Raw genomic sequence first — 26,277 nt, 5'->3', positions numbered from 1 at the left:
TGTAAGCTGTGTTGATATAAAGATGTTATATCAAGTCTATGGTGGCCTTAAAATATTTTTGTCTTTTAAATAAGAGCAGTGGTAGCAAATAAAAGTGGTATCCATTCTCTGCTTTTTAACCTTATTGCTTCTATTTGAAAACAAAGGAAAAGGTACAGGTCCTTGTTGGTAAAAGTGATGAAGTGCTCTTACCATTTACTGAGTCATTATACATTTAATTTTAAAATAAACAACTGACTTTGGAATTGCTTCAGTCCAGATAAGCCTAGTTCAAAGGCTACTGAGTGTGTAAACAGGATTTAGGGGTAGGAAGGAAGGAGTATCACATGAGCCTTTTTTCCAAAATTTTTTTTTCTTATTACTTTCTGTTTGTTTTGATTTGATTTTTTAAGTTTTGTAATTTTGGAAATTTGAACTTACAACCTTGGCAGGACATTCCTACTAACTGTGAAAGTATCCAAAGCCCTTTTCAACTTTTAATTTTAAAAAATTTGGACAACTAATACTACTATCCTAATTCCAGTATGGAATAATGTGGTGATTAAGAAAAGGGGCAAATATTACAACATATTTTGTTGGAAACACACAGTGGGAGACAAAGGGCCCCAAAGAAAAGCAGCAATAAGAATAGTAAATAACTTTTTTTTAATGGGATTTTCTTTTTATTCAACTGTGATATCACCTGAATTTTGGGTTAAATGGAGATAGATTATTTTTAAACATTTACACTCCTTAATTTGAACATATGTTTTATGTTGTTAGATTTCTGTTGTAATGGAAACTCTGTATTCTTTTTTTTTTTGAAACTCTGTATTCTTTATGTTTTTTTCCCCCATATGTTAGAATAACTCATGTTAGTGTTTTGCTACTCAATTAGTATTTTGTGATGAGAAAAACTCAGTAAATGTTCTGTTTTTTTTCTTGGCTGTGAAGAATTTTATTTTTTTCTCTACCTGCCACTAAATTATATAAACTATGTAGTCTTCAAAGAAATAAAAATAATCCCAAGGGTAGTAATTGCTCCAATTAAAAGTGCTTTTTTAGCGGTTTACATTGAAAATGTGTAGTTCTTTTATTCTCCCCTTCTGTAAGAACTAAACTCTTTACAAGGCATATTAATTTTATGTATGGGTGAGGTAGGGAGAGAAATTCTCACTTTTTTAATTCTTGATTTTTGTTGAAACTCAGTATATTAAAGTAGAATTTATGAGTTTTGGTGGTAGTCAGTCAATAACTACAGTTACTCTTCTGTTCATCACCATCTAAGATAGCCTCCTAGTTTATTAATGATCATATATCTTCTAAGACCCATAAAATTTGCAACCAGAAATGAAAAATGTACAAATAAAAAGACGATTAAGAATTTACAGTACAGCTATTATAAATCATATCATATACTCAGGTTAGTTAAATACATTTTAAATTAGAACCTATTATGTATGTAGATTAATAGGTTTCTGCTGTCAGGGAACATACTGTTCTGTGGGAAACAAGCGTATGAGTCTCTGTATGATATATACCATACCGTGTTACAATCAAAGATTTGTAGGAACCTAGAGAAGGGATCAATTTATTTCATTACTTACAGAATTTAGGGAGGATCTTACAGAATGTGTGGCACTGAGTTGGAACTTGAAGAATAAATATGATTCTGTTTTAGAAAAGGTAGTCTGGGTAAATAGAGCACAAGAACAGAGCATATAGGTCTGCAAGTACATTGTGTGATTTGGAAGGGCTGCTTAGGACTCTTTTGCTATTATAGTATTCATTTAGCACATTGAACTGTAATTATTTCTTTATATGACTTTTTTACGGATAGAATATTTCTGTCTCCAGTGCTTAGTGCACTAATTGACATAAAACACATTCAGCAAGTATTTCATTAATGAATTAATGTTGTGGCTGGAATATAGATTGAGAGGAAGAACAAATAGCTGAAGATAGTGGCTAGATGGAAGATGTGATTACAACTGAAAGCCTTTTGGGAAATGTGGGTAATCAAAGGTTTTTGAATAATCATATGTGTTTTCTAGAAAGAGAAATTTGGAGGAGAGTGGAAGATTGATTAAAAGGAAACAAGATTGGAGGTGAGATCCCTGATTAGAAAGCAATTACTGGCTTAATTTTTTCATTCATTAAGGAGACATTTATCAAGGTTATCTTTATGGAAGCTAATATGCTATGTGATCCATTGATCCTGCTCTGCAAAAATCGTATACTATCAGAGAAAGGAGCTGGTATGCACAGTTTTAAAAACTGGGTAAGTTATGATAGGGTCTTTGAAAATCTTAAAAGAGCAAAAGGTTGCTTCTAGCTAGTAATTAGGGAAGGTTTCTTGGAAAAGTTTAATAAAAAAATTTAATTTTTAAATTTTAAAATTTAAATTTTACTGATTTATCAAATTGATATGATTTCCTTGATAGTATTTAATTGAATCCAAATTATATAGCAAGGATACTGTGTCATGTAACAGCTTTACTTCCCAGACTTAAATATTATTTATAGCACTAGGAAGCTCAATTTCAGATATAAGAACACTGCTCATAAATAACTTAATAATAATTTTAGTTTTTATTGAGCACCTACTCTATGTCATGTTCTTTGCTACAGCCTACATATATGATCTCTAATCTTCATAGTAGCTCTTCACGGTTCCTAATTAGCCCCGTTTTACTGAAGTGGAAACTGGGGATTTAAGCGTTAATTGCCTTGCTCAGAGTTACACTTCTAGAGCATGGCAAAGCCAGGATTCAGTCCAAATCTATCTGAATCAATAACCCATGTTCTTAACACTCTACTAACCTAACCTCTCTTAAGAATTAAGTGCATAATTTTATCAAGAATAATTAGGTATGATCAATGTGCTTTTGCATTGTACTTTTAATGATCACGATTAATTGAAAAGTGAAAACAATAGTGAAATAATATATCATCATTGTCCCTTTTGGAAAAAAATAGGATTTATTATTAATTTGATATAATTAGAATAGTTGGGCCTCCCTAAAGATACAGCGTGTCTTGTTATCCATAAAGGATTTTGTGTGTGCATTTAACATTTAAAAATAACATCTGGAAGCTAAATACCAAAATAATCAATTTCCTTAGGACTGTGAATTGGTAACTGATTATATTTCAAAGCATTTTTTTTTCTTACTCAGTTTGGCACTATATTTTAAAAACATTTGAATGTAACATTCTAGAATTGATGCATGTTCTTTAAATTATTAACACATAGAAATATATTTAAGAAATAAGTATGTATTTTATTATCATATATGCCCTTGAAAAAGATTACTGAAAGCTTGAAGGTTCTAGAGAAAATACTTTGAAGGAATTAGAACTTATAATAACAAATAGTTTGACTTTCTTGAGACTTTGAAGATTGTTCCTTATTCTTTCAGTTAAAGACTGCTCTCTTTTAACACATACCTATACCCTTTAGAGTACTTCCCTATATCATAGTCATAATTCTAAAATTAAAGGGAAAATCTGCCTCAGTCACCTAATACAATTTTCCTAAGGCCTTTTGATGCATTTCCTAGGTGCTACACTCTTGGGGGGAAAATGTGCTATGAGTTTATGTAATTGTTCATTAAATTTGAGATTTTGTTTCTTTTTTTTTGTTTCCTTAACTCTTTGTGGTTCAGTAAGGAAACCTAAACTTGCATGGGTATGTAGATTTAAAAAATTCAGGAGTAAAAAGGTGAATATAATATATTCATACCAAGCTGTAATTTTGTCATTTTTTAATTTGATATACTAAATAATAAAAAATAATACCTATATATATCTCACCTTTTCTAATTATTCTTATTCTTAACATTTTATTCTAAATAAAGTGGTTTTAAGTATTTTATTTACTCCTTATAAATTTGCCACGAAATAATGCCCTTTTAAACAAATGTTTGGATTCCACTTCAAAATGGTTAACTTTTATCCCCAAAGCCAGCCATTTTGTTAGAAGAGAATCTAGAATGATGAAAGAATCTGTCCACTCTGACTTATTCCTTAGAGTGCAGAAGTGTTCTATGTAGAATCTTTGGGTTGATATAATTGCTCTGTCTCATTTTCTCTGCCTGCCTCTTTGAACATGGCAGAAGTGGGTCATTTTATGTGCCAAGAACAGTTTAGATCAGGGGAGGGGAGGATAAAAATGTTTTGTTCGGGCTTCCCTGGTGGTGCACCGCAAAAAAAAAAAAAAAAAAAAAAATTTCTGTTTTCTAAAAGGTATTTCTATTGTGAGAGATAGGAGTATATCATGACAAGGTGGTTTTGGAGCTTCATTTGACCAAATTATTTGATGACATTTATGCTTATTTAATATCTATTTTTAAGTGAAATGCAAATCTTTGGACTATTGAATTATGCAGGTTGTTTTTAGCACACTGAAATGGTAATTATTTTTGTGTCAGTAATTATTTTCATATCTTGATGAAAATAATTTATAGTTAAAAGATGAATTCTGTTTAGTTTTTAGAATATGAAGATTCAACTTTAAACATGAAAGTCAAGTTGGAAGTAAAATGAGACTGTATAGTAGTCCCTTGTCTGTAGGCATGCCAAGACCCTCAGTGGATGCATGAAATGGCAGATAGTACTCAATTCTATAAGTACTATGTTTTATCCTAAAAGTAAATACCTGTGATAAAGTTTAATTTATAAATTAGGCACAATAAGAGATTAATAATAAAATGGAACAATTTTAACAATATACTGTAATAAAAGTTATGTGAATGTGGTCTCTCTGTTTAATCAACCCCTTTAACTCTGCCAAAAATGTGGCAGAGGCTTCGTCATTGGCAAATGCAGCTTTTCCAGTAATTTTTATATCTTTCAGTCCAAACCTATTACTGAATCTGTGTAATCATCCCTCACTTGCAGTAAAGCTAATGTCACTTGTTTCAGTGGATCCCTGGCTGCAGTCTTCCTATAGGCTCAGTGCTTTCTGGTGCAGCACATGGCCGTCAGTTGGAACATGTTTTGTGTTCATGTCTTCCATCCACAGATTTAATGCCTTTTTTAACTGAGCACTTATCCGTGATTTTTGCAGTTTGAGGTGCAGCAGCAAAACTAGCCTGAATTTCTTTTTCTTCTTTACCATTTCATGGATTGAAGATTTGTTCTTACTGTGAATCTTAGCACCCTCAGCTTAGGATTTTTTTCTTACTAAGTCGAGAACTTCCACCTTTTGGCTTAAAGAAAGCACTTTATTGCTTCTTTTTGGCATAATTGAATAGCCAGTGTCACTACTCCGAGGCTCTGTGATACCTCAACAGTCAATTTGGTAGGAGATGGCTTCTGAGCGACTAACGGGCAAGAAACCTGGACAGAGGGATGATTGATGTACCAGGCAGGACAGGTCAAAATGGCACAAGATTTCATCGCACTACCCAGAATAGTGGTGCACAATTTAAAACTTATGAATTGTTTATTTCTAGAATTTTTTATTTTCGATCTGCTGTTTACCATGGGTAACTGAAACCACAGAAAGCAAAACTGCAGATAAGGGGAGACTACTGTACTATTTGTTGATATTTAGTAATTCTTTTAACTGGCTGCCAGCAAAAACCTGACACTGGTAAAATTTCCTAATAGTAAACCTACTTTGTTTTATTATATCATCCTCATAATCGGCAACCTAAGTTAGCTTTTCCTGTTGTCTACCAGACCAGTTCTGATTCCTTGTGGGTATTAAAAGCTTTTTTATCAGTTGGCCTCTCTCTTCCTGACCATTTCTGTCTACATGTTTCAATCAATATTATATCCCCTCCACATACTTTGTGCATTCCTGTTGTTAAGTTTCTGTAGCTTTATCTGATAACAAGGCAGAATTCACCACCTCGTACATGCTCTTAACAAAACCAGAGCGAATCATTTTCACAGGCTTCACCATCCTCTGAAACAGTGATTTTGTTGGGGGAGGCAGAGGATAAATGGTCGAAGATGCATGCCTGGGGACATACATCATAATGAATGGGATGTTTGTGCGATTTGAGAAAGGTCCCGCAGTGATTCTGGGTATGGTTTTATTTTTCTCACCATTGAGAGCGACAGCTCTGAGGAGAAATTGCCTTGCTACTTCATCTTCATATGTTTAGTACTTGGGTGATCAGTTTTTAACAGTCTATTGCAGTGCTTGCTCCTTTGTGTTATGTCAGGTCATTTGCATGTTATTTTTTTTTTTTTTTTTTTTTTTTTGCGGTACGTGGGCCTCTCACTGTTGTGGCCTCTCCCGTTGTGGAGCACAGGCTCCGGACGCGCAGGCTCAGCGGCCATGGCTCATGGGCCCAGCCGCTCTGCGGCATGTGGGATCTTCCCGGACCAGGGCACGAACCCGTGTCCCCTGCATCGGCAGGCGGACTCTCAACCACTGCGCCACCAGGGAAGCCCTGCATGTTATTTTGAAAATTAAACTCTACTCTTTCTGGTTATTTGTATTTTTAAACAATGCCTGATATTCTGCACAATAGAAGACTCTCATAACATATTTCAAATATTAATGTGCACATCTATTATAAATAGATATTTAAAGAGGTTATAGCAAAGTACCATTAAATTTTTCTAATCAAAATGAAGATAAATCTTATCAAAGTTGTTTGGTAATTTTTTTGTTTCTTTTTCTTATACTCCATCTAATACTAATGCTAGAGACTTTATTATTAGTTCATTTTTAATTTCAGGTTTAAGAATTTGAGTTTCAGATAGTGAGTTTTTTGAACTAAAATCAACAGTATGTTGATAACTTTTAAGATGAGGAAGGGTATAATTACAACAGCAAAGAAGAATAAAACCATTTGTGTTATTTCCTGAAATTTTTAACAAGTTGGGTTGATATTGTTTTTGTACCATTAACTAATTGTGTGTCGTTGAGTCTGTTTCTTCATTTTAAAACTGGAAATAATTCATGTCTGACTTCTTTGCTGTGGGGATTAAATAAAATATGCAATATCAGTGTTCCTAGTATAGTACTCTTTTAATAAACTTTTTAAGATTTTGAATCTCTGTAGTCTTTCACTCCATATAAATAGCATAGATGAAATATTATTCAAGATAGCCATTGCCTTTAATACCATTTTTTTTAAGGTAGGCCAAAACTATTCAATGACAGAGTTCTTGATCAGAGATCTTTTGGAGATGTACTATATATACCACGCGGTCCATCATCATTGTCCGTGTTGCATTGTGAATTTAGACCGGTGTTGAAATCATTCTTATTATTTTAGTTTGTACTGTAGGATCCAAAAAATGAAAGTTTTACCTGATATTGTTTAGTTCTGTACTTTGCCGGAAAAGTTTGCACATTTTTATAATGTCATTTCAGAACCATCCTCATGTCCAAAGTACTTTATTTCAGCTCAACAAAAATATACTAGGTCTGTACTTCATATGCCAAATACTGTGCTAGTTTATAGATATATAGAAATTAATATGGTGTTTGCCCTTGAGAAGCTTATAGTCTAATGAGAGACATGGACATGTAAACAGTTTCACTACAGTGTATAGAACACTGATAGATGTATTGGAGGAGCACCACTTAGTACTGCTTTGAGGGTTCAAGGAAAACTTCCTGTAGCATGAAGCTGAGTCTTAAAAAGTGACTGACTGTTACTTCACAAGGTAAGAATGGAGACTTAAATTTATATTGCTTTATCGTGTTTGTTTTGTAAAGGAAATACTTGCAGGATCAAGAGATACAAAGTTTTTAGATTACTAGTTTACCTAAATGAAGTTATGTGTTAGGTGTGATAGCAATTTAGATTCACATATCAGCCTGGTCAAATAATAAACTTGGATGAAAGACATAGTTATTAAATGTACTCTCTTGTAGTTCATTCAGCTCCTGGGCAGGAGCAGTGTTTACTGGCAGGTCTGATTTATGCTATACCCAATACTGAGATAACTGAGATATTCAGTTTAACAATTTATAATGTCTAACAAGTAAAAATAACTTCAGTATCTATTCTCTTAACAAGTATTTTTGAACATTTACCAAATGACATGTTCTTTTTAGGCACTTATGATACACCTGAGGGGGTAAAAATAGAATTTCCTCGTCTTTTGTAATTTATTTTTCTGGGGGATTGGGGAAGATGACATAATAAATAAGTTACTTATGTATTATGTTAGTGGATGATATACTGTGGAAAAAATAGAGCAGGGTACGAAGGGTTAGGAGAGATGATATGAAGTAGTTTGATATATAAGTCTGGAGTGCAGAAGAGAGGTTTCGGCTGGAAAGAGACTTCTGGGAGTTGTTGACATGTATGTGATCTTTAAAGTCATGAAACTGGATGAAATCACTAAATCTTAGATAATAGTGAAGAGAAGAATACCAAGGACAGAATCTTGGTCTACTGTTAAGGTATTTAGTTAGAGGAAGAACTAGCAAAGAAAGCTAAGAAAGAACAACCAATAGCATGGGTCCTGTAAGTCAAATAAAGAAAGTATATCAAGGAAAAAGGAGCAGTTAACTTACTGAAAGTTGGTAATAGGCCAAGGAAGGTAAGAGTCAGATGCTGTGGATATGTCGAGTGAGAGAGCACTGAGGTCTGCTCATTAGATTTAGTAACGTGAAGATTGGTCAGTTTAACAAGAATAGCATTGGTGGGGTAAAAGCCTGCTTGAAGTGGCTTTAAGAGAAAATAAAGAGAATCTGGAGGTAGCAAGAATTATCAAGTGTTATAATTAGGGTGACCATATGACTAGATTTCCCTGGTGTTCTGGTAATCATCACTTGTCCCAGCATTATTTTTAATAGAGCCTCATTTCACTCTCAAATGGATCCTGGTTTGAACAACAAATGATATGGTCAGTGTGGTTATAATTTGCTGTCATTACTCTTGTTGGACACCCAAATTTGACCAGTAGTATCCTTTCTAAGCCAGCTTTTATGACTTTTTGAGAGAACTCAATTAGTTCTTCCTTTTCTGGCATAACAAAATTTTGCAGGGATTATACTTTTTCTGCCTCAGATCTATAATCAGCCATTTCTCTAAGAAGCCTTGTTTCATTTTAGTGGCGTTCAGAAACCAAGAATTGAGTAGATCTTGATTGGGGAGAAAGGGAGTGAGAAAGGTAGGTGACCAGTCAGAGAAAGGCGTTTCACGATAAAAATTTTAAAAGCAGATGGCCAGCCAAAGATACTGAGGTGGGAGAATAGGAAATTTATTCAGGGAATTCTGTGTAAAACTGAATGAATGGCATATGAGACTCCTAGAAAAAGTGTATTATGTAATATTAGAAAGAGGCATTGAGACCAGGTAATGAAAGACCAGACTTAAGTTCTTTGGCTTCATTCTGTATTCAAGATAGTGACATAATGGGCCTTGGAGTTAACTGGTTCTGGAAGCAGGAAACCCAGTTATGCTATTATAATCCACACAATCCATAATGAAGTTCTGAGCATGTGGGTAGGATAATGGTAATCCAAAGGAGGGAACTAAATTCAACAGACACTACAGCAGAGAAAGTGGAAAGGGGGATGGGAGCATAACAGAAGCATGACGAAGAGGCCCACAGCGTCAGATGACTCTGAGTAGCAGAGGCTGGAGATGCCATTAATTACCATAGATAACACAGGAATAGGTGAAGGAGGAAGACAAAGATATTTTATTTGGAAAAATCCCTTGGCAATATGATGACACAGTATAACCTTATTGAAGTTACATCTGGTACTGTATTTAGGAGACAGTAGAACAATATTTAGGAAATAAGGTTTTTGTTATCACTGAAGGGTAACCATAATGAGATTCCCATCTGTGGAAAAGCATGAATTTGGATGTCAATAGGTCTCTCACGAGTTATTTCAGTTTCTTTATTTCAGAGAAGTGTATTTCTTGCCTCATTTCCAAATAGACAAGAAAAACCTCCAAGAATCCAGACTTTTCTTGGCACCTTGTAATTCCCTAGTATTGGGATTAACCCCTCATAATCTAAATATCATGTTCCAATTTTAATCACATTTTGGAAACTACAAACATGTTTTGTATTTTACTGCGTTAAAAGCCCAATCTTAGAGCCAATTGGAATTAATGTCAGCTTGATTACTGCGTCCAAGTTACTTTTTGTCTTTACCCAGTGTCCCTCCCCACTGCCTGATATAGAATAGTTCGGTTGCAAACATACTTTCCCCACTCAGCCAGAGACAACATTACACTGGTTATATAGTTATGAGTCAGTATATTCATTTGTTCAAACGAAAGCCTCTGGAGAGAAGGAGACAGCCAAATATTCAAAATTGGGATTAACTAATTTCAATTAAATTTGCTCTTTTAAATATAAGCAAAGCAATAGCATCTGGCACAGTGTGAAATAAAGGAACTGAGATATATTCTGATGGATCTGGTTATTAGTGAATAGCTATCTTTAATGCAGGAAACTTGAGCAATGTTAGTTTAACGTGATGAAGAAGGAATTTCTACTTTATCACCACTGACAACAGGTTATGGCAAAAAGCAAACTGCAGGGATTCTAGTTTGAGCCCTATTGTAATACCTTGAATGAGTCTCTTAAACTTTATTAGGTTATCATTTTCTCTTCTATAAAGTTGAGTGGTTGAGGGTCCCCAAGGTTAAGTGATTCACTAGAAGGATTCACAGGGCTCAAGGAAAAAAAAAAAGTTTATACTCAGAGCAACAGTTTATTTCTCTTCAAGGATACAGATTAAAATTGGCAAAAGGAAAAGGCACATGGGGGGAAGTCCAGGAGAAATCAAGCATAAGCTTGTAGATGCCCTCTCCCAGTATAGTCGCATGGACACACTCCTAGCAGTGAGGTGTGACAACACTTGCAGAGTGTTGCCTACCAGGGAAGCTCAGTTGAGCTTTGGTGTCAGGGTTTTTTTCGGGAGCCAGTCACATAGCCATGAGTCACCTCTGTGACTCACCTTAACTACTTAGACTCCAGCTCCCCAGAGTAGAGACATGATCACCATAAATCACATTGTTAGGGTAAACTGCCTCATCAAATTGGTAAGCCTGTGGCCCAAGGGCTCAGAACTTATTTCCTAGGAACTGGCCAAAGGCCAGTCCTGAAGATAGGCCTTCTCAGGACTGTGCAGAGTTTGAGCAGCCCAGGCCTGCTGAGTTAACCCTTTCCTACACAGGTATAGAATTATGTGAGAGCTGAAGTCCCCTATAATTCTGATGTTTATGAATGGATTAGTAACTCATAGCATATATATTGTAAAGAAGTTAATGCTTTATTTCATCTTTAAGATGGATTGGATAGTTATAAATTTGAAACCTTAAATAAAAGAAACAAGTTATACTGATGCTAGAAATAAAGCTGGATTGAATGTCTAAAATAAAAGAATGTATGTCTTATGCAAGTCAACACGGAGCCCTGCTCACTGATGAATAAGCTTGCAAGTGGGAAGATGAAGATTTTCAGACTTGAGTTATTTTAAGGAAATCTAAGGGAAAAAAACTACTTAAGCTCGGTTTCAGAGCATTTGTTAGCATTAGCATTTGATTGGTGGCAAATTAGTTATTTTTAATTTCCCTTTGATGATAAATTTAAACATCTTTTTTATGAAAAATCTTTGCAGCATTTTAGTAAAGTAGCTCAGGTTTTACTTGTCCAGTTTAATGTGTCTCTCTTACACTCATTTTAAAGTTGTTTAGTACAGTATTCCATATTTAGCATTTGTTACATAACTCAGGTATCTTCATTTTCCCATTGTTTTTTCTTGATCCATGGTTTTCTAATTGATAATGGTTTTGTGTTTTTACTTTTGTCATTTTACTTTCTGTCAAACTTTAAAAGTGTTTAAAATTTTCCTTTTTAAGTTGAAATCTAGGTAGGTATTTTTTTCCAAAGTCCATAACGTATGACTTTGGTATAAAATTTGCAAATTACCATATGGAATAATGCATCTTATTCTGCATTTGAAATTGCAGAATTATTTGAAATGGTTAAATTCAATTTAAAGTACAGAAAACTCTAAAATTTAAGAGAAATATTTTATTTGAAAAAAGGCACTGGAATTAGTTTCGTATAAAAGAAAGCCAAGTGTTCCTGTCTTAGTCATTTTACTTAGAATTAACCCTATATACTAGGAATGGCATAGTGTAAAATTATCATATAAGCACTGAACTGGTGTCTTTTCTTTCACATTTTTATTGGTATTTTCTTAACCATGTTTAAGTCTACCTTTCTACATTGAGTATGTTTAATGTCTTTGGAATAGGAACAGAGCTGCTGTGTAAAAATGTCTTTTGCTGGGTCTAGAAATGGATCTTAGTTTTCCAGTTGGTAATGAAATCTTTTCTCAGAAAGAGCAGTCTTGTCTTTTATGGCACCTGCCTGGCTTGTTAGCTAATGCAGTTTCCCAGCCATTCACAATATAATATCTACGTTTCAGTGAGTTCTTAAGTAGTATTTGGCCTTCTCCCACTATGAATAAAAATTATGGTAATATAGAATACTTTTGAGCAGTAAGTCTTCTGGTTTGCAACACTCTAGTAGTCCTAGCTATTTTTTCTAGTATTTTATCTCTTCATCTTTGCTTTTCTAAAGAAAAAACCCACATTGGCAACTAAAAATTCTTTGGAAATTCTGAATTTGACTTGTCTATTGGTAAGAGACTTTACTGACCTCTCACTAAGAAATAGGCATTTAAAATTTTTTCACTCTGGTCCATTTCTGTTGAACAAATGTGTTGATAGCATTATACTAGGATCAAATAGTCAAAGGTGGATAAGAGACCATTCTCACCCTTGAAGAACTTACACTCTGGGCTCTTCATTCCATTTTCCCATAAAGAAAGTGAAAGATTAAGCTTAGTATAAGCATAAATTATTCTCTGACTGTTTTATGTAGTTCCTCAGACCTTTTGACCAGATGGCTTACTACCTAACCATGTTCAAGCTAGCTTAAGCAGAAGTGTTCCCAACAAGCTGGTTCCAACTACTTCCTCTTCTGAGTAGTTAACCAGAAACCTGGCATTGTTGCAACTCTTTCATGTCCAAGCCTCTAAATACCATTTGTCTTTTAGAGTTCTCTATGTTTTACCTAAATGAGGGCTTTTTGGAGTTTTATCCACAAAGCTTGCAATCTTATGTGCTTTTCAAACTCTTGTGGGAAGCCATTCATTTATAACGAAGAGAGTAGATGTATTGTCAGGTAAGATACGGCAGCCGCAAATCCAGTAAAACATCCATCATCCAAGGCATTCTTTGAAAACTGTGAATTACTTCAGATCTTTTAAAAAAAAAAAATTCCCACTATCCCCTGCGGTTTATATTACTGATCTATTAGACCCTAGTGAATTTTGCTGTAGCAACCGGCTTTCATAATCAGTTTGAAGGGTAATTTATTCTTAAAATATGAGTAAATGAAATTTTGTGGCTAAATTATAACCTGTCATGAGAACTACTAAGTCCAATCCAAGAATAATGAGAATAGTTGTTTAAGACTTCTTCCTTTAAACGTGTATTAGATATTCTGAGTCAGAATGTATATAAATTTAGAAATTGGAGCAATTAAGAGATGATTTGAAAGTCCTGGCAGTTTACCATGAACTTGTCAAGTAGACTGCATAGCAGACTCTTAGAAGGATTGAGAAAGGCTGTGGGTTAAATTTCGTCTTACATGCTGAAGGGAATAACATTTGAGGTGCTGTCTATCCATTTGGAACAACACATCAAAGAGTCTTATTCTGAAAGGCAGTTCCTGATCTCTTCTGAATAAAAGTGTAGGGAGGGAAGAATAACTTCATAATATATATTTTATTGCAATTTTTGCATTGTCTGATAAACTGCTTGATTTATTAAATTCCTCAGTGTCTAATTAAGATAGTTCTGAACCAAAATTCTAGTTATGGCACAGCGTTCCTGTCCATACAGTTTTGTTATTTAAGCACCATTTAAAAATTTTATATGAACTATGTCATAGGAGATAGCATTCCCTTTTAATGACACATATGTTTATATTTAAAATTAAGGTAAAAATGAATTGACCCAAAATACTGAAGTATGAGTGGGGTGATAAGGAAAGTTTAAGCCATCTAAATGCATCTAGATTTTACTTTTATGGTTTTAAGGTAAGTATTTAATTCTGGGCATTATTTATGGTATATGGTACTTGTCCAAATAATATGGTGTAATGAATTATTTCATAATATGAAGATTGGTGGGAGATAAAACGTATGTATATTAGTTTTCTAGTGCTGTTGTAACAAGTTAACACAAATTTAGCGGCTAAAAACAACACAGATTTATTATCTTACAGTTCTGGGAGTCAGAAGTTTTAAACCAAGATGTCGACAGAATTGTATCCCTTGTGGAGACTTTTTCAGGTTTTAGAGGTCACCTGTGTTTGTTGACTCATGGCCCCTTCCTCCGTCTTCAAGGCCAATAGCACAGCATCTTTAGTTCTCAGTACCTCAGTATCTCTCCCTTTTTCTCCTCTTTCTCTAACTTATACCCTTCTGCTTCCCTCTTAGGAGGAGCGTTGTTACGTTAGGCCCACTCTGTGTAATCCAGGATCCCCATTTTAGGATCCTCAACTTAAATACATAATAAAGTCTCTTTGGCCATGTAAGGTAACTTATTCACAGGCTCTGAGCATGAGGACAAAGTTTATGTGTTATTCTTTCTCCTGTGCCCCCACATTTCTTTTAATTCTAGCTCTGCAGATACATACTCACCGTCAGTTCTTTTACCAAAATTATCTCTTGCTGGCTGAACTCCTCCTCTAGAAGATTCCTTTGGACAAACATATGTGTACTGTATTTCCTGAATTTTTGCAAGTTCAAAACTATTTTTTCTAGACTTGATTCTTTAGAGCTATTTGACTGTAAAATTCTTGGCTTACACTTGCTTATATTGAAAATGCTGCTCCATAGTTATTTTTATTTTGTTCTTGATATCTGATACCAGCTCAGTTTTTTCACCCTTATAACTAAATTGATCTTTTTGGCCACGAGCTCTGAAGATTTTTTTCCTTTGTCTGTAAAGTCTAATAGTTTTACCAGAATAGGGTTTCATTATTGATTGTTCCAGGTCTCTTTAAGCTAGGTACATAGTAAACCCTTTTGTTAAATTCTTTGGTTGTTTTTTTCCAGAAAGTTGTTTTAGAACTATAGTTTTAAGTACTGGCTTTTGTCTATTGTTTTTCTCCTTCAGAGACTCCGATTACATGTATGTGGGATCATCCTTTGCCACTTTCTTTCTCTCTTTTTCTTTATCTTTTTTTCATTTTCTTGTCTTTCTTCAGTGTTTTCTTGACTTTCTTCAGTGTTCCTTATTGAATTTTTCTTTAAATCTGTTCTCTCTTTCTGAGATAGGTTTTCTTTTCTTGCATTTTATTTCCTAAGCTTTATCAACTGTTGATGCACTTCTGTGTTTTACCTATTTCTCTTCTACAGTGTTTTAATTTCTCATTTTGCAAATTTTTTTGTTATAGGCCCCAACTACTTGTTTGAGGCTCCCTAATGAAGTTTGCAGGGTTATGTTACAGTTGTCTTTTTGATGTTTATAGGAGAGAATCAGATAAAATGTTTTGATTTACGTTTTCTTTTTTCTTCTTAAATTAATTTTAATTAATTAAATTAATTTTATATGAATTTGACTTTTTTTTCTTTTCTGAACTGTAGACGTTTCTTATACAGAGCCCACCTTATGTCAGTATGGCAAAGTGACATTTTTTTAGCGGATAATGAGAAGGAGGACTTGGTTTACATGTATTTTCTTTTGTCTCTGTAGGGTCCTTAATTTATCTTTCTTTCCTTTACCTACACTGTTATCCCTAAAGGGAGGTGCACAACCCCTATTTATCTAATTCTCCTCAAAGCAGTGCTTCTTGAGGCTGTCGCCTTCAAAATCACTCACTTTCAAGCCCTTCCTTCTCTGTAGTGCTGTGAATTACCAAGTCTGAGACTTGTGTTCAACACTTTGACCTTTTGTAGTACTTTCTGCTTTCTTGTGGAGCTTCTTCAGTGTCATTAATGCATGTCCTTCACTCCACTCTCTTCTTTTCCTCCTAGTATCTTAGTCTTTCATTCTCTGGCTCTGTAAATTCATAAGCTATAGCAGCAGTGAGAGCTGTTGAATTTGGTGTTAGTTTCTCTGCTTATAGGTATTTATCTACTAATAATGCTGAGGGCACGGTTCATGTTTGGTTTTATTTGTACTCCTTGTTGAATTTATTGTTTTGGAGGGAATATGTGGGTGGGTTGAGATTTAGGTAGTATCATTACCATCTGCACTTACTTAAGTTCATTTTAGCAATAAAATTTAACCAATTCACTCTTTAGGCTGATTTTTGTCTTACAGAGTAAAGAAAGGTGCTTATAGCCAGTCATTGACAAACGTGGGGCAAGTCTTAAAATCTGGATTTTTAACTATAATTTAAATAGCTTTATTAACTTGAAACTGCTTAAGAGAGGCCATCTCCTAAATTAGCTCATCAAACTTAAAGACATTTTCAACCAAAATATGTCACATAATGAATATTTTTATATATACACATATATACAATTTAAAAATGAGTCCATTATTTATGTACTTTTTATATGGATTTGTTTTACGTACACATTTTTCACATTTATATTAGTGTACACAAAATGAAATTGAGTTTTTACCCTCAGAAACAGTGCTTTCCGATCTTTTTGACATTGGATCATCATTATCAATATTTGATATTTTTTTCCCATTCTACTCTTCTTCCAAAACTCCAATATAGCTCTTTAATATAGAATCTGTGGTAATTTTTCAGAAGGAGTTACACAAACCAGTATGTACAAGGATACTCATCACATTCTTATTTATAAAAAGATCAAAACTCAGAAAATGTATTAATGTCCAGTAATAAGAATTTGATTAAATAAATAAGAGCAAAAAAACAAAAAATAGACATTTGCCCTGTTATTAAATAAAGCTAGTTTACAAAATACTATGGTCCTGTTTTTGTTTAAAGTATAATTTAAATATCATTTTCACTTAATGTTTGCAGTTTTGTCACATCACATATCTACCTTACTGTCACTCAGTGTTGTTTTAAAATCAACTGATTTTTCTATTTAGCTTTCTTCTAGACAATAATAAAAAAAAGTTCATTTTTTATGCATATTAGAATAACTTGATAACTTACTAATGTAGAAAAATTGCATTTTCATATGATGTAAAGTCATCTTTCATTCGCTTAGTGGAATGCATATCAAACTTAAATTCTTTTAAAGAAACTTGTAGAAGGGTGTATAATAAAATTATAACCATGTAAACATTACTGGTAATTTTACTTATTTTTCTTTCTGTTTTTCTGTGTTTTTTAATTTTCTAAAATGTGGATTAATTCCTTCCATAATAGAAAAGTGTTTTGTGGGTTAGATTTTTTTTTTTTTTCCCGGTACGTGGGCCTCTCAGCCTTGTGGCCTCTCCCGGTGCGGAGCAGAGGTTCTGGTCGCGCAGGCTCAGCGGCCATGGCTCACGGGCCCAGCCGCTCCACGGCATGTGGGATTTTCCCAGACCAGGGCATGAACCCGTGTCCTCTGCATCGGCAGGCAGACTCAACCACCGCGCCACCAGGGAAGCCCAGATTTGCCGTGGAGCAGCTGGGCCCGTGAGCCATGACCGCTGAGCCTGCACGTCCGAAGCCTCTGCTCCACACCGGGAGAGGCCACAACACTGAGAGGCCCGCGTACCGAAAAAAATAAAAATAAAAAAATAAGTGTTTCTCTGTAAATCTCTGCATTTCTTTATAAATTGATAGAATTGCCAATGTCCTGAAATGTCATTAAAATAAGTAGTAGTTTCTTTAAATAATGGATTTCTTAAAAGCACAACATGGGAAGGAATTTCTCATATAATAATGACAGTTTAAAATAAGGCTCATAACTAAAATTAGTTTGTTTTATTCTTTTACAGGAGTTGAAACCTGATATAGTAACTAAATCTGCTCTTGGTGATGATATCAACTTTGAAAAAACCTGCAAAAAGGTACTTCTGCCAGGGGTTGTATTTCTTTTAGGAAAAGTTCCTTATTTGTATTGTTGACCTACTTTTTTCCTTTCACTTTTTTCCTTGAAGAGAAAACTTAGCAAAAGCCAGTTACTAAAAAATCAGTCAGTCAGTCAGTCAGTCACCTGGTGTGATTATTTTTTTAAAAAGCCAGGTACTATTAGTGTACAATGATTTTTCCCCATTTGAGCTCTACTACTGCCACCAAAAATTATTTTTATGGTAATTTATGAATTTTGCTTTGCCGTGATACCACACCCTCAAGTACCTTAAAGGTATGTTGAAGTTAATGTGGCATTTGTGTGTTAGATAGCAGTTAGTCTGCTAATCTTACAAATTAGAATAAAGACTCTTTATTTTTATTCTTTCTAAATAGTTTTTATGAATATTTTATTTAATCCCTGCATTTACCCTATGAAAATTATTTTTACCCCCTTTTTGTAAGTAAGGAAACTGAAGCTCAGAAAGAATAAAGTGAGCTAATTAAGGGTATGCCACTCTTAGGTGCACAGTTAGGACTTTTACCCAGATATTCTGCTCCTTGCATTTGCGTCACTTGCTTCATGCTTAGTATTTCCTCTTTTTTATTTCTACCCACTTTGCTAAAGGCTATGTGACAGTTCCACCAGAGAACAGATTTTTGGATTAATTAATTTTTATAACTCTATTACATTTCTTTTTTCACTTTTATTCACATTTGCTCTAATCTGTATTATTTCTTCCTCTTGAATTTGTGCTTACTTTGCTCTTTCTCTAGTTTCTTAACGTGGAAGCTTAAATTACTGATTTAGACCTTTCTTTTTTCCTAAAATAAGCATTGAATGCTATAAATATCCCTCTAAGCACTGCCTTAGCTACATCTTATAAATATGATATGTTATATTTTATTTTCTTTGAGTTTAAAATGTTTTAAATTTTCCTTGAAATTTCACCTTTAACCTATGGTTTAATTAGAAGTACGTTATTTAATTTCTGAACAATTGAGGGTTTCCAGGTATCTTTTCATTAGTTTTCTTTATGATCCATATGCATACTCTTTATGATTTTTATTCTTTTAACTTTATTATTTGTGTTATTTGTCTAGAGTATGGCTTATCTTGGTGAATATTTCATGTGCACCTGAAAACAATATTATTATTTTGGGATCAGTGTCCTATAAATGTTATTTAGGTCCAACTGATTGATGGTGTTGTTCAGGTGATTTACATCTTTACTGACTTTCTACCTACTTGTTTTATTGTTGACTAAGAGACGTGTGTTGGAATCTCCAACTGTAAGTGTCAATTTTCCTGTTCCAGCCTTAAGGAAAAAAATACTCTGATTCTACATTTATGTACACTAGCACTCACCTCTCTGCAATTCACTGATTTTAGCCATGTTAAATTTTAAAGCATTTTATTGTAAGAAGGCCAGAACATGAAAGTTTTTGTATGTTTGAGGGGAGGGAAGATTTGTTGTCACAGTCCTTGTCAGGAAGGTAATACCAAAGTTGTGAGCATAATTTTACAAACAGCTTCCTTATTTTATACTAACATGATTTTACAGTAAATATTCTTATTTTATAGCATTCATTCATAGAGAGGAAAAAATTTTACTTCTGTTATAGTTTTTAACTTGTGTCTTGGTCTATATATATTTCTGACAAAATAATGATGTTAAATAGAATAGTGGTAGTTGTATAAAAATATGGTAGAACATATTTGTTTTCTCTTGAGAATTTAAAAAAATAATAATTTAAGGTTTTTACCAGAAAAAAATTTTTGAATTTTCTGGTTGCTGCATTCTAAAAGTATTTCAATAATATTTAATTTGTGATGAGAATAAAAAGCAATTTATTTTTAGTTGGCTAATACTATGTTTCCATTTAAATGTCAACACTAAAACTTGACAATATTATTTAATTTTAACTTGAAATATCCAAAATAAAATATCCTTTGTCTTTTTTTTTTTTTTAACTTTTCAGTCAGATTTTTTTCACTTTGGAAGGTTACTATTAGTTGATGTATGTGTAATATTTGTAGCATCAGGTTTTTTTAGGGTATCTTCTTTCATTTACAACCCTTTGCTAAACCTTCCATTGTGTAAAATGTCATCCTAAAAATGGGGAAATGTGTCTATATTCGCTTATCCATTTTTATTTTGTAATAGTAAATTCATTTGCATATTACTATATTTGTAGTCATGAGATTTATAATATTCACATAGAAAGTTTAGGATCTAACTGAAATATTGTCAAGCAAAACCTGATTGCATTTCTGCCCTTTTGGTATCTTCCTCCAAACAGAAGGAAGGAAAGGGAGGTGGAGAAGGAGAAAAGGAAAACAGTTCTGTTTCAAGTTCTTGATGGAACCCTTGAGCATTTAGAGCCAAGGGAAATTGCCTTGCTTAAAATGATTTCAGATTCCTCCCAAGCTATTTGATTTCAACTATATTGCTACTGTTTTATGTCATTTGTGGTATTCTTTGATTGGATTCATGTTCTGTATCAAAATATGTTAATAAATTAAACCTCTAGAATAAAAATGAGGCAAGTAGCAGTGTCATGGAGAGAAGACTGATTAGTTTGCCATAGGAAGGGTGGTTAGTGAAAGATGACCAAAGAGGAAATAAGGCTATTATATAGAGCTCTGTACATTTGAAGCTGTCTGACTATCAGAATAGAGCAGAACAAACTAATTTGTGTAACTTCTTAGAGCTTGCACAGTTCTTCCATATACATTATTACCTCAATTGATCTTACAACAATGATCTCATATGGAAAACATTCATGTGTGCACACGCATGTGTGTACATGTGTGTGTAGTAAAACTAGTAGTGTCTTCATTTTCCAAATTTAGAAAGGGGTTAGAAAGATTAAGTAGCCAGTTAATATTTGTACGAGAGTTTTAAAGCTAGAGAGTTTGGGGACTAGAACTGTGACATTTCCAGACAATTATTGCCAGAATTTCAAGGGCTTCTCAATTCAAAACATCTGTGATATGCAGAGCAATCAGCTATGCACTATGGAAAAAAGGAAGGAAATAGAACACAGTTATTAAACAGCTACAGGATGAGAGGAAGCAAATTAATATTTGTTAACATCTACCAGTTGCCTGACTTGTTAGATGCTTTATACACGTTAGCTTTCTCAGGGAAGATGATGATAATCTCATTTAACAGATGAGACAACGGGCCCAGAAAGGTAAAATATACCGATGGTCATAGGTAGTCAGTAGGAAATGTCAGATCCAAGTTCTAAACCCAGTTCTCTGCCTACAAAATGAAAGTTTAGGACAAAAGGATGGAATAAGTCCCATATGTGTAAGACTGCATTTTGGAAATCATGGTGTTGTAGGCATTTTAAGAGTTCATTGAATACAGAAAAGTCTCCCATTCTCTTATAAATGTGGACTCTAAGCCATATTTTGCTTTGTTTGCCACAGTTCTTCTGATCCAGCTGAATAGACTGTTTCTTATTATATCTCTAAATGTTTTTAATAAATACAAATATGAATGTGTTGGTTTATATCATTAGATAAAACCTGGAATTGAATTTAAGTCCAGTTAATGATAAAAGTATTCTACTAGCATTCTACCTGTACTAGTTCATTTAGCGTCAGTTTGTTTTAAGGCAACATTTCAAAGGAATGAACATGGTGTGTAAGAGAGCTTTTTCATTTTTAGACTCTTGTTTATATTTACATGTACATTCTCAAAATTCTTTTCAAAATTGAACACCAAATGCTTTGTGTTCACAGTAAATACCCATATGCCAAAATAAAATGTGTCCATTAAAAATTGAGGTGTTTTCCTTTTTTAATTTAATTTATTTGAAATGGAAGAAACTGGAGGTGTATGAAAACCACAGTTTCCTGAGAATTTTCCAAGGCAAACACTGTGTCAACTTCAAGTAATGAAAGCTGTGGTTTCCTTCATATCCCCCAATATTGTGAAGATTGTTTCATGCATGTGTAAAAACTATTTGTTAATAGCGATTACTTAGCCTTTTAAGCTTCAAAATAATTTTATTTAAATTTAAGAAGTATGGCTGTATTTGAATTCTTTTATAAACCTCCACATTTTCAGTCTCTCCTATGAAGTTTATGACATTCTACCTTGGGTTAGTTATTTGTGCATTTGTTGTAACCTTTTAAATTAGTGCAAGATCATGAACCTCAAAAGATGGTGTTTGTGTCCTTATGTGTAAGACTGTGCCTTCACATAATGCATATTTATGTAAATATAAATATCTGTAAATATAAAGAGGGAGAAACTAAGTGAGGAAGGAAGATGGACAGGAAAGAAGTAAGGAAGGATGAAGAATTTTTTTACGCGGGCCTCTCACTGCTGTGGCCTCTCCCGTTGCGGAGCACAGGCTCCAGACGCGCAGGCTCAGCGGCCATGGCTCACGGGTCCAGCCGCTCCGTGGCATGTGGGATCTTCCTGGACCGGGGCACGAACCCGTGTCCCCTGCATCGGCAGGTGGACTCTCAACCACTGCGCCACCAGGGAAGCCCAAGGATAAAGAATTTGAAGTCCTTCATGATAGGGACTGTTGTACTGACTCTTGTGAGTTCCTACACTTAAGCTCAGTGGCTTAAGCAAAATGTAAACATCTCGCATTGCAGCAGAGACCCAAAACACTGCCAAAGGTAAAAACCTGAGCCCTCTTGATTAACAACCTCTTTTCTTATGTTTATATTTAATTTCTTTACAAAAAGATTTGAGGGAGGCTTGGAGTTGGGTCACAAAATGAGGGAAAGTTATCTTGAATAGTTTAGAAGAAAACTTGTTGAGAATACTAGACTGAATTCAGAAACCTGACTTTGAATTCTAGCTTGTTCCTAACTGGCTAAGTGGTCTTGAAATCAAGTCAATACTGTTAGTCTAATTGTTAGATAAAATCTTTGGTCTATATTCCCTTTACCTCTAACCTCTTGTTAAAATTTGAACTTAAAAAATTAAATGAATGATTTCTAATTGCTTTCTTAAGAATAAAATTAAAGAAAGGTTTAAAGTGTTAAATTTGACAAATTTTTATTAGAGAAATTTAAACATTTATTTAAATGATTGCTGTAATTTATAAAATTTGGTATTTTTAACTATGACTTTTTCCAAATCAAACATTTTAAGAACTACAGACATACCTCAGAGATAACGGGGGCTCAATTTCAGACCACCTCAGTAAATCAAATAACCGCAATAAAGCAAGTGACAAATTTTTGGTTTCTCAGTGCATATAAAAGTTATGTTTACACTGTACTGTAGACTATTAAGTGTGCAATAGCATTATGTATAAAAAAATATACGTACCTTAATTTAAAAATACTTCATTGCCAAAAAGTGCTAACATCATGAGTCTTCAAGTTGTATTCTTTTTGCTGGTGGAGGGTTTTGCCTTGAAGTTGATGGCTGCTGACTGATCAGGGTGGTGGTTGCTGAAGTTTGGGTGGCTGTGGTGATTTCTTAAAATAAGACAACAGTGAAGTGTGCTGCATCGATTGCCTCTTCCTTTCAGAAACAATTTCTCTGTAGCAGGCAGTGCTGTTTGATGGCATTTTACCCACAATAGAACTTTCAAAATTGGTGTCAGTCCTCTCAAACACTGCTGCTGTTTTATCAACTAAGTTTATATGATATTCTAAGTCCTTTGTGGTCATTTCAGCAGTCTTCACAGCATCTGCACCAGGAGTAGATTCCATCTCAGGAACCACTTTCTTTGCTCATCCATAAGAAGCAATCCCCATATATTCAGCTTTTATCATGAGATTGCAACAATTCAGTCACATCTTCACTTCCAATTCTAGTTCTCTTGCTGGTTTCACCACATCTGCAGTTACTTCCTTCACTGAAGTCTTGAACCTCTCAAAGTCATTCATGAGGGTTAGAATCAACTTCTTCCAAACTCCTGTTACTGCTGCTATTTTGACCTTTTCCCATGAATCATGAATGTTTTTAATGGCATATAGAACGGTGAATCCTTTCCAGAAGGTTTTCAGTTTACTTTGCCTAGTTCCATAGGAGGAATCACTAGCTATGGCAACTATAGCCTTATGAAGTGTATTTCTTAAAGAAGACTTGAAAGTTGAAACGACTCTTCGATCCATGGGGCTGCAGAATGTGTGTTGTGTTAGGAGGCATGAGAACAACATGAATCTCGTCGTACCCCTCCATCAGAGCCCTGATGACCAGGTGCATTGTCAATGAGCAGTAATATTTTGAAAGGAATCTTTTTCTCTGAGCAGTAAGTCTCAACAATGAGCTTAAAATATTCAATTCATTAAGCCCTGTAATAAACAGATGGGCTGTCTCCAGACTTTCCTGTTCCATTTAGAGAGCCTGGGCAGAGTAGATTTAGCATAATTCTCAAGGGCCCTAGGATTTTCGGAGTGGTAAATGAACACTGGTTTTAGCTTCAGTCACCAGCTGCGTTGGCTTCTAACAAGAGTTGTCAGCCTGTCCTTTGAAGCCAGGCATTAACTTCTCCTTTCTAGCTATAAAAGGCATCTTCTTCCCAAAAAGGCTGTTTCTACGTTGAAAATCTGTTGTTTAGTGTAGCCACCTGCATTGTTTATCTTAGCCAGATCTTCTGGATAATATGCTACAGCTTCTACATCAGCACTTGCTTCTTTACGTTGCACTTTGATGTTGTGGCGACAGCTTCTGTCCTTAAACCTCATGAACCAAACTCTGCTAGCTTTCCTTCTGCAGCTTCCTCACCTCTCTCAGCCTTCAAAGAGCTGAAGAGAGTTAGGGTCTTGCTCTGGATTAGGTTTTGGTTTAAGGAAATGTTGTGGCTTGGTTTAATCTTCTGTCTAGACCACTAAAGCTTTCTGTGTTATCAGCAGTGAGGCTGTTTTGCTTTCTAATCATTTGTGTGTTCACTGGAGTAGCCCTTTTAGTTTCCTTCAAGAACTTTTCCTTTGCATTTACATCTTGGCTAACTGTCTGGGGCAAAAGGCCTACCATTCAGCCTGTCTTGGCTTTCAGCATACCTTCCCCACTAAGCTTAGTCCTTTCTAGCTTTTGATTTAAAGTTAGAGGCATGTGACCCTTCCATTCACTTGAATACTTACAGGCCATTGTAGGGTTATTAATTGGCCTAATTTCAATATTGTTTCGTCTCAGGGAATAGGGAGGCCCAAAGAGAGAGAGAGACAGGGGAACATCTCAGTGTTCAGTGGAGCAGTCAGAACATCAGTTGTTTGTTTTCTTACCTGAGCGTGGTTTTTGGCATCCCAAACAATTACAGTAGTAACATCAAAGATGAGTGGTCACAGATTCCCATAACAAATATAATAATAATGAAAAAGTTGAAATTTCAGGAATTAACCAAAATGTGATACAGAGACACAAAGTGAGCAAATGCTGTTGGAAGAATGGTGCCAATAGACTTGATAGACACAGGGTTGCTACAAACGTTCATTTTGTAAAAAAAACATAGTATCTGTGAAGTGCAATAAAACAAAGCACAATAAAACAAGGTATGCATGTACATGTATAATATCTTTTATTCGTCTTAAAGAATGAAAATTTAAACCCTGAGTATTTATAAAGCATATTACTAATGTGTATGTCATTAACAGTTTTTCCATTTGCACTGTTTTTTCCCCATTAGAATATTTTTTCTACTCCCCAAATCATGAGCTACTCAGATTTGCAAATCAGTAACAGACCATCAAGAACAGATATGAATTAAATACAGCTAGCAAATAATTAATTAATTAATTATATCTGCAATGACCTTGTTTCCAAGTAGGATCACATTCTCAGTTTCTAGTTGGATATAAAATTCGGGGAGGATACCATGTGACCCAGGACAGAAGGTAATTAGGCAGCAAGTCATCCTGGCACAGGATTTGCACCAGGTCTAATTTAATGGAGTTGTTCTCTGAGGGACTCTACCTAGATAAGTTCTCCAAACAATAGATTTCAAACTGTTATCATCTTGCTTTTACTTAGGTACTCATAAGTGTTTATTACTGGGAAGGAAAAGGCCTTATTGGGCTGTTAACAATGAAGAGTAAATTTAAAGTAAAGATGTTTGAAGCTGATAGCTCTACTTTCACACACTAGTGAAATTTTTACTTGCTTCATGGAATATTTATTGAATGCCAACTATTATCAGTTATTGTCCTAGGCACTAGGTCTACAGGAATGTGGAAGACATAAGTCCCTGCCTCACAGATATGAAAATATCTGCACTGGCGTGCTGTGTTGAGTGATGTGAAGTAAATAGTGATAGAAAGTGTTTTAGTTCAGATAGCATTTGAGCAGAGACCTGAATACGATGAGATGATCAGCCCGTGTGTATTTGGGAGTAGAGTATTCCAAGTAG

General features: G+C 34.5%; 1 protein-coding gene across 1 annotated transcript in view; it reads left to right on the top strand.

Annotated features, from left to right (window-relative positions):
• The window catches only part of SRFBP1 (serum response factor binding protein 1), a 52,762-nt gene that overhangs the window by 18,623 nt on the left and 7,862 nt on the right, over positions 1-26,277 (top strand). The window contains exon 4 of the mRNA XM_032628406.1: positions 17,868-17,939. Coding sequence (XP_032484297.1) covers positions 17,868-17,939 — 72 coding nt within the window. The remainder of the gene's footprint in view (positions 1-17,867; positions 17,940-26,277) is intronic.

Source organism: Phocoena sinus, chromosome 3, assembly GCF_008692025.1.
Source record: "Phocoena sinus isolate mPhoSin1 chromosome 3, mPhoSin1.pri, whole genome shotgun sequence".
Classification (NCBI taxonomy): Eukaryota; Metazoa; Chordata; class Mammalia; order Artiodactyla; family Phocoenidae; genus Phocoena; species Phocoena sinus.
Note: the sequence above shows the minus strand (reverse complement) of the source record. Positions and strands in the feature narration are given on the sequence as shown.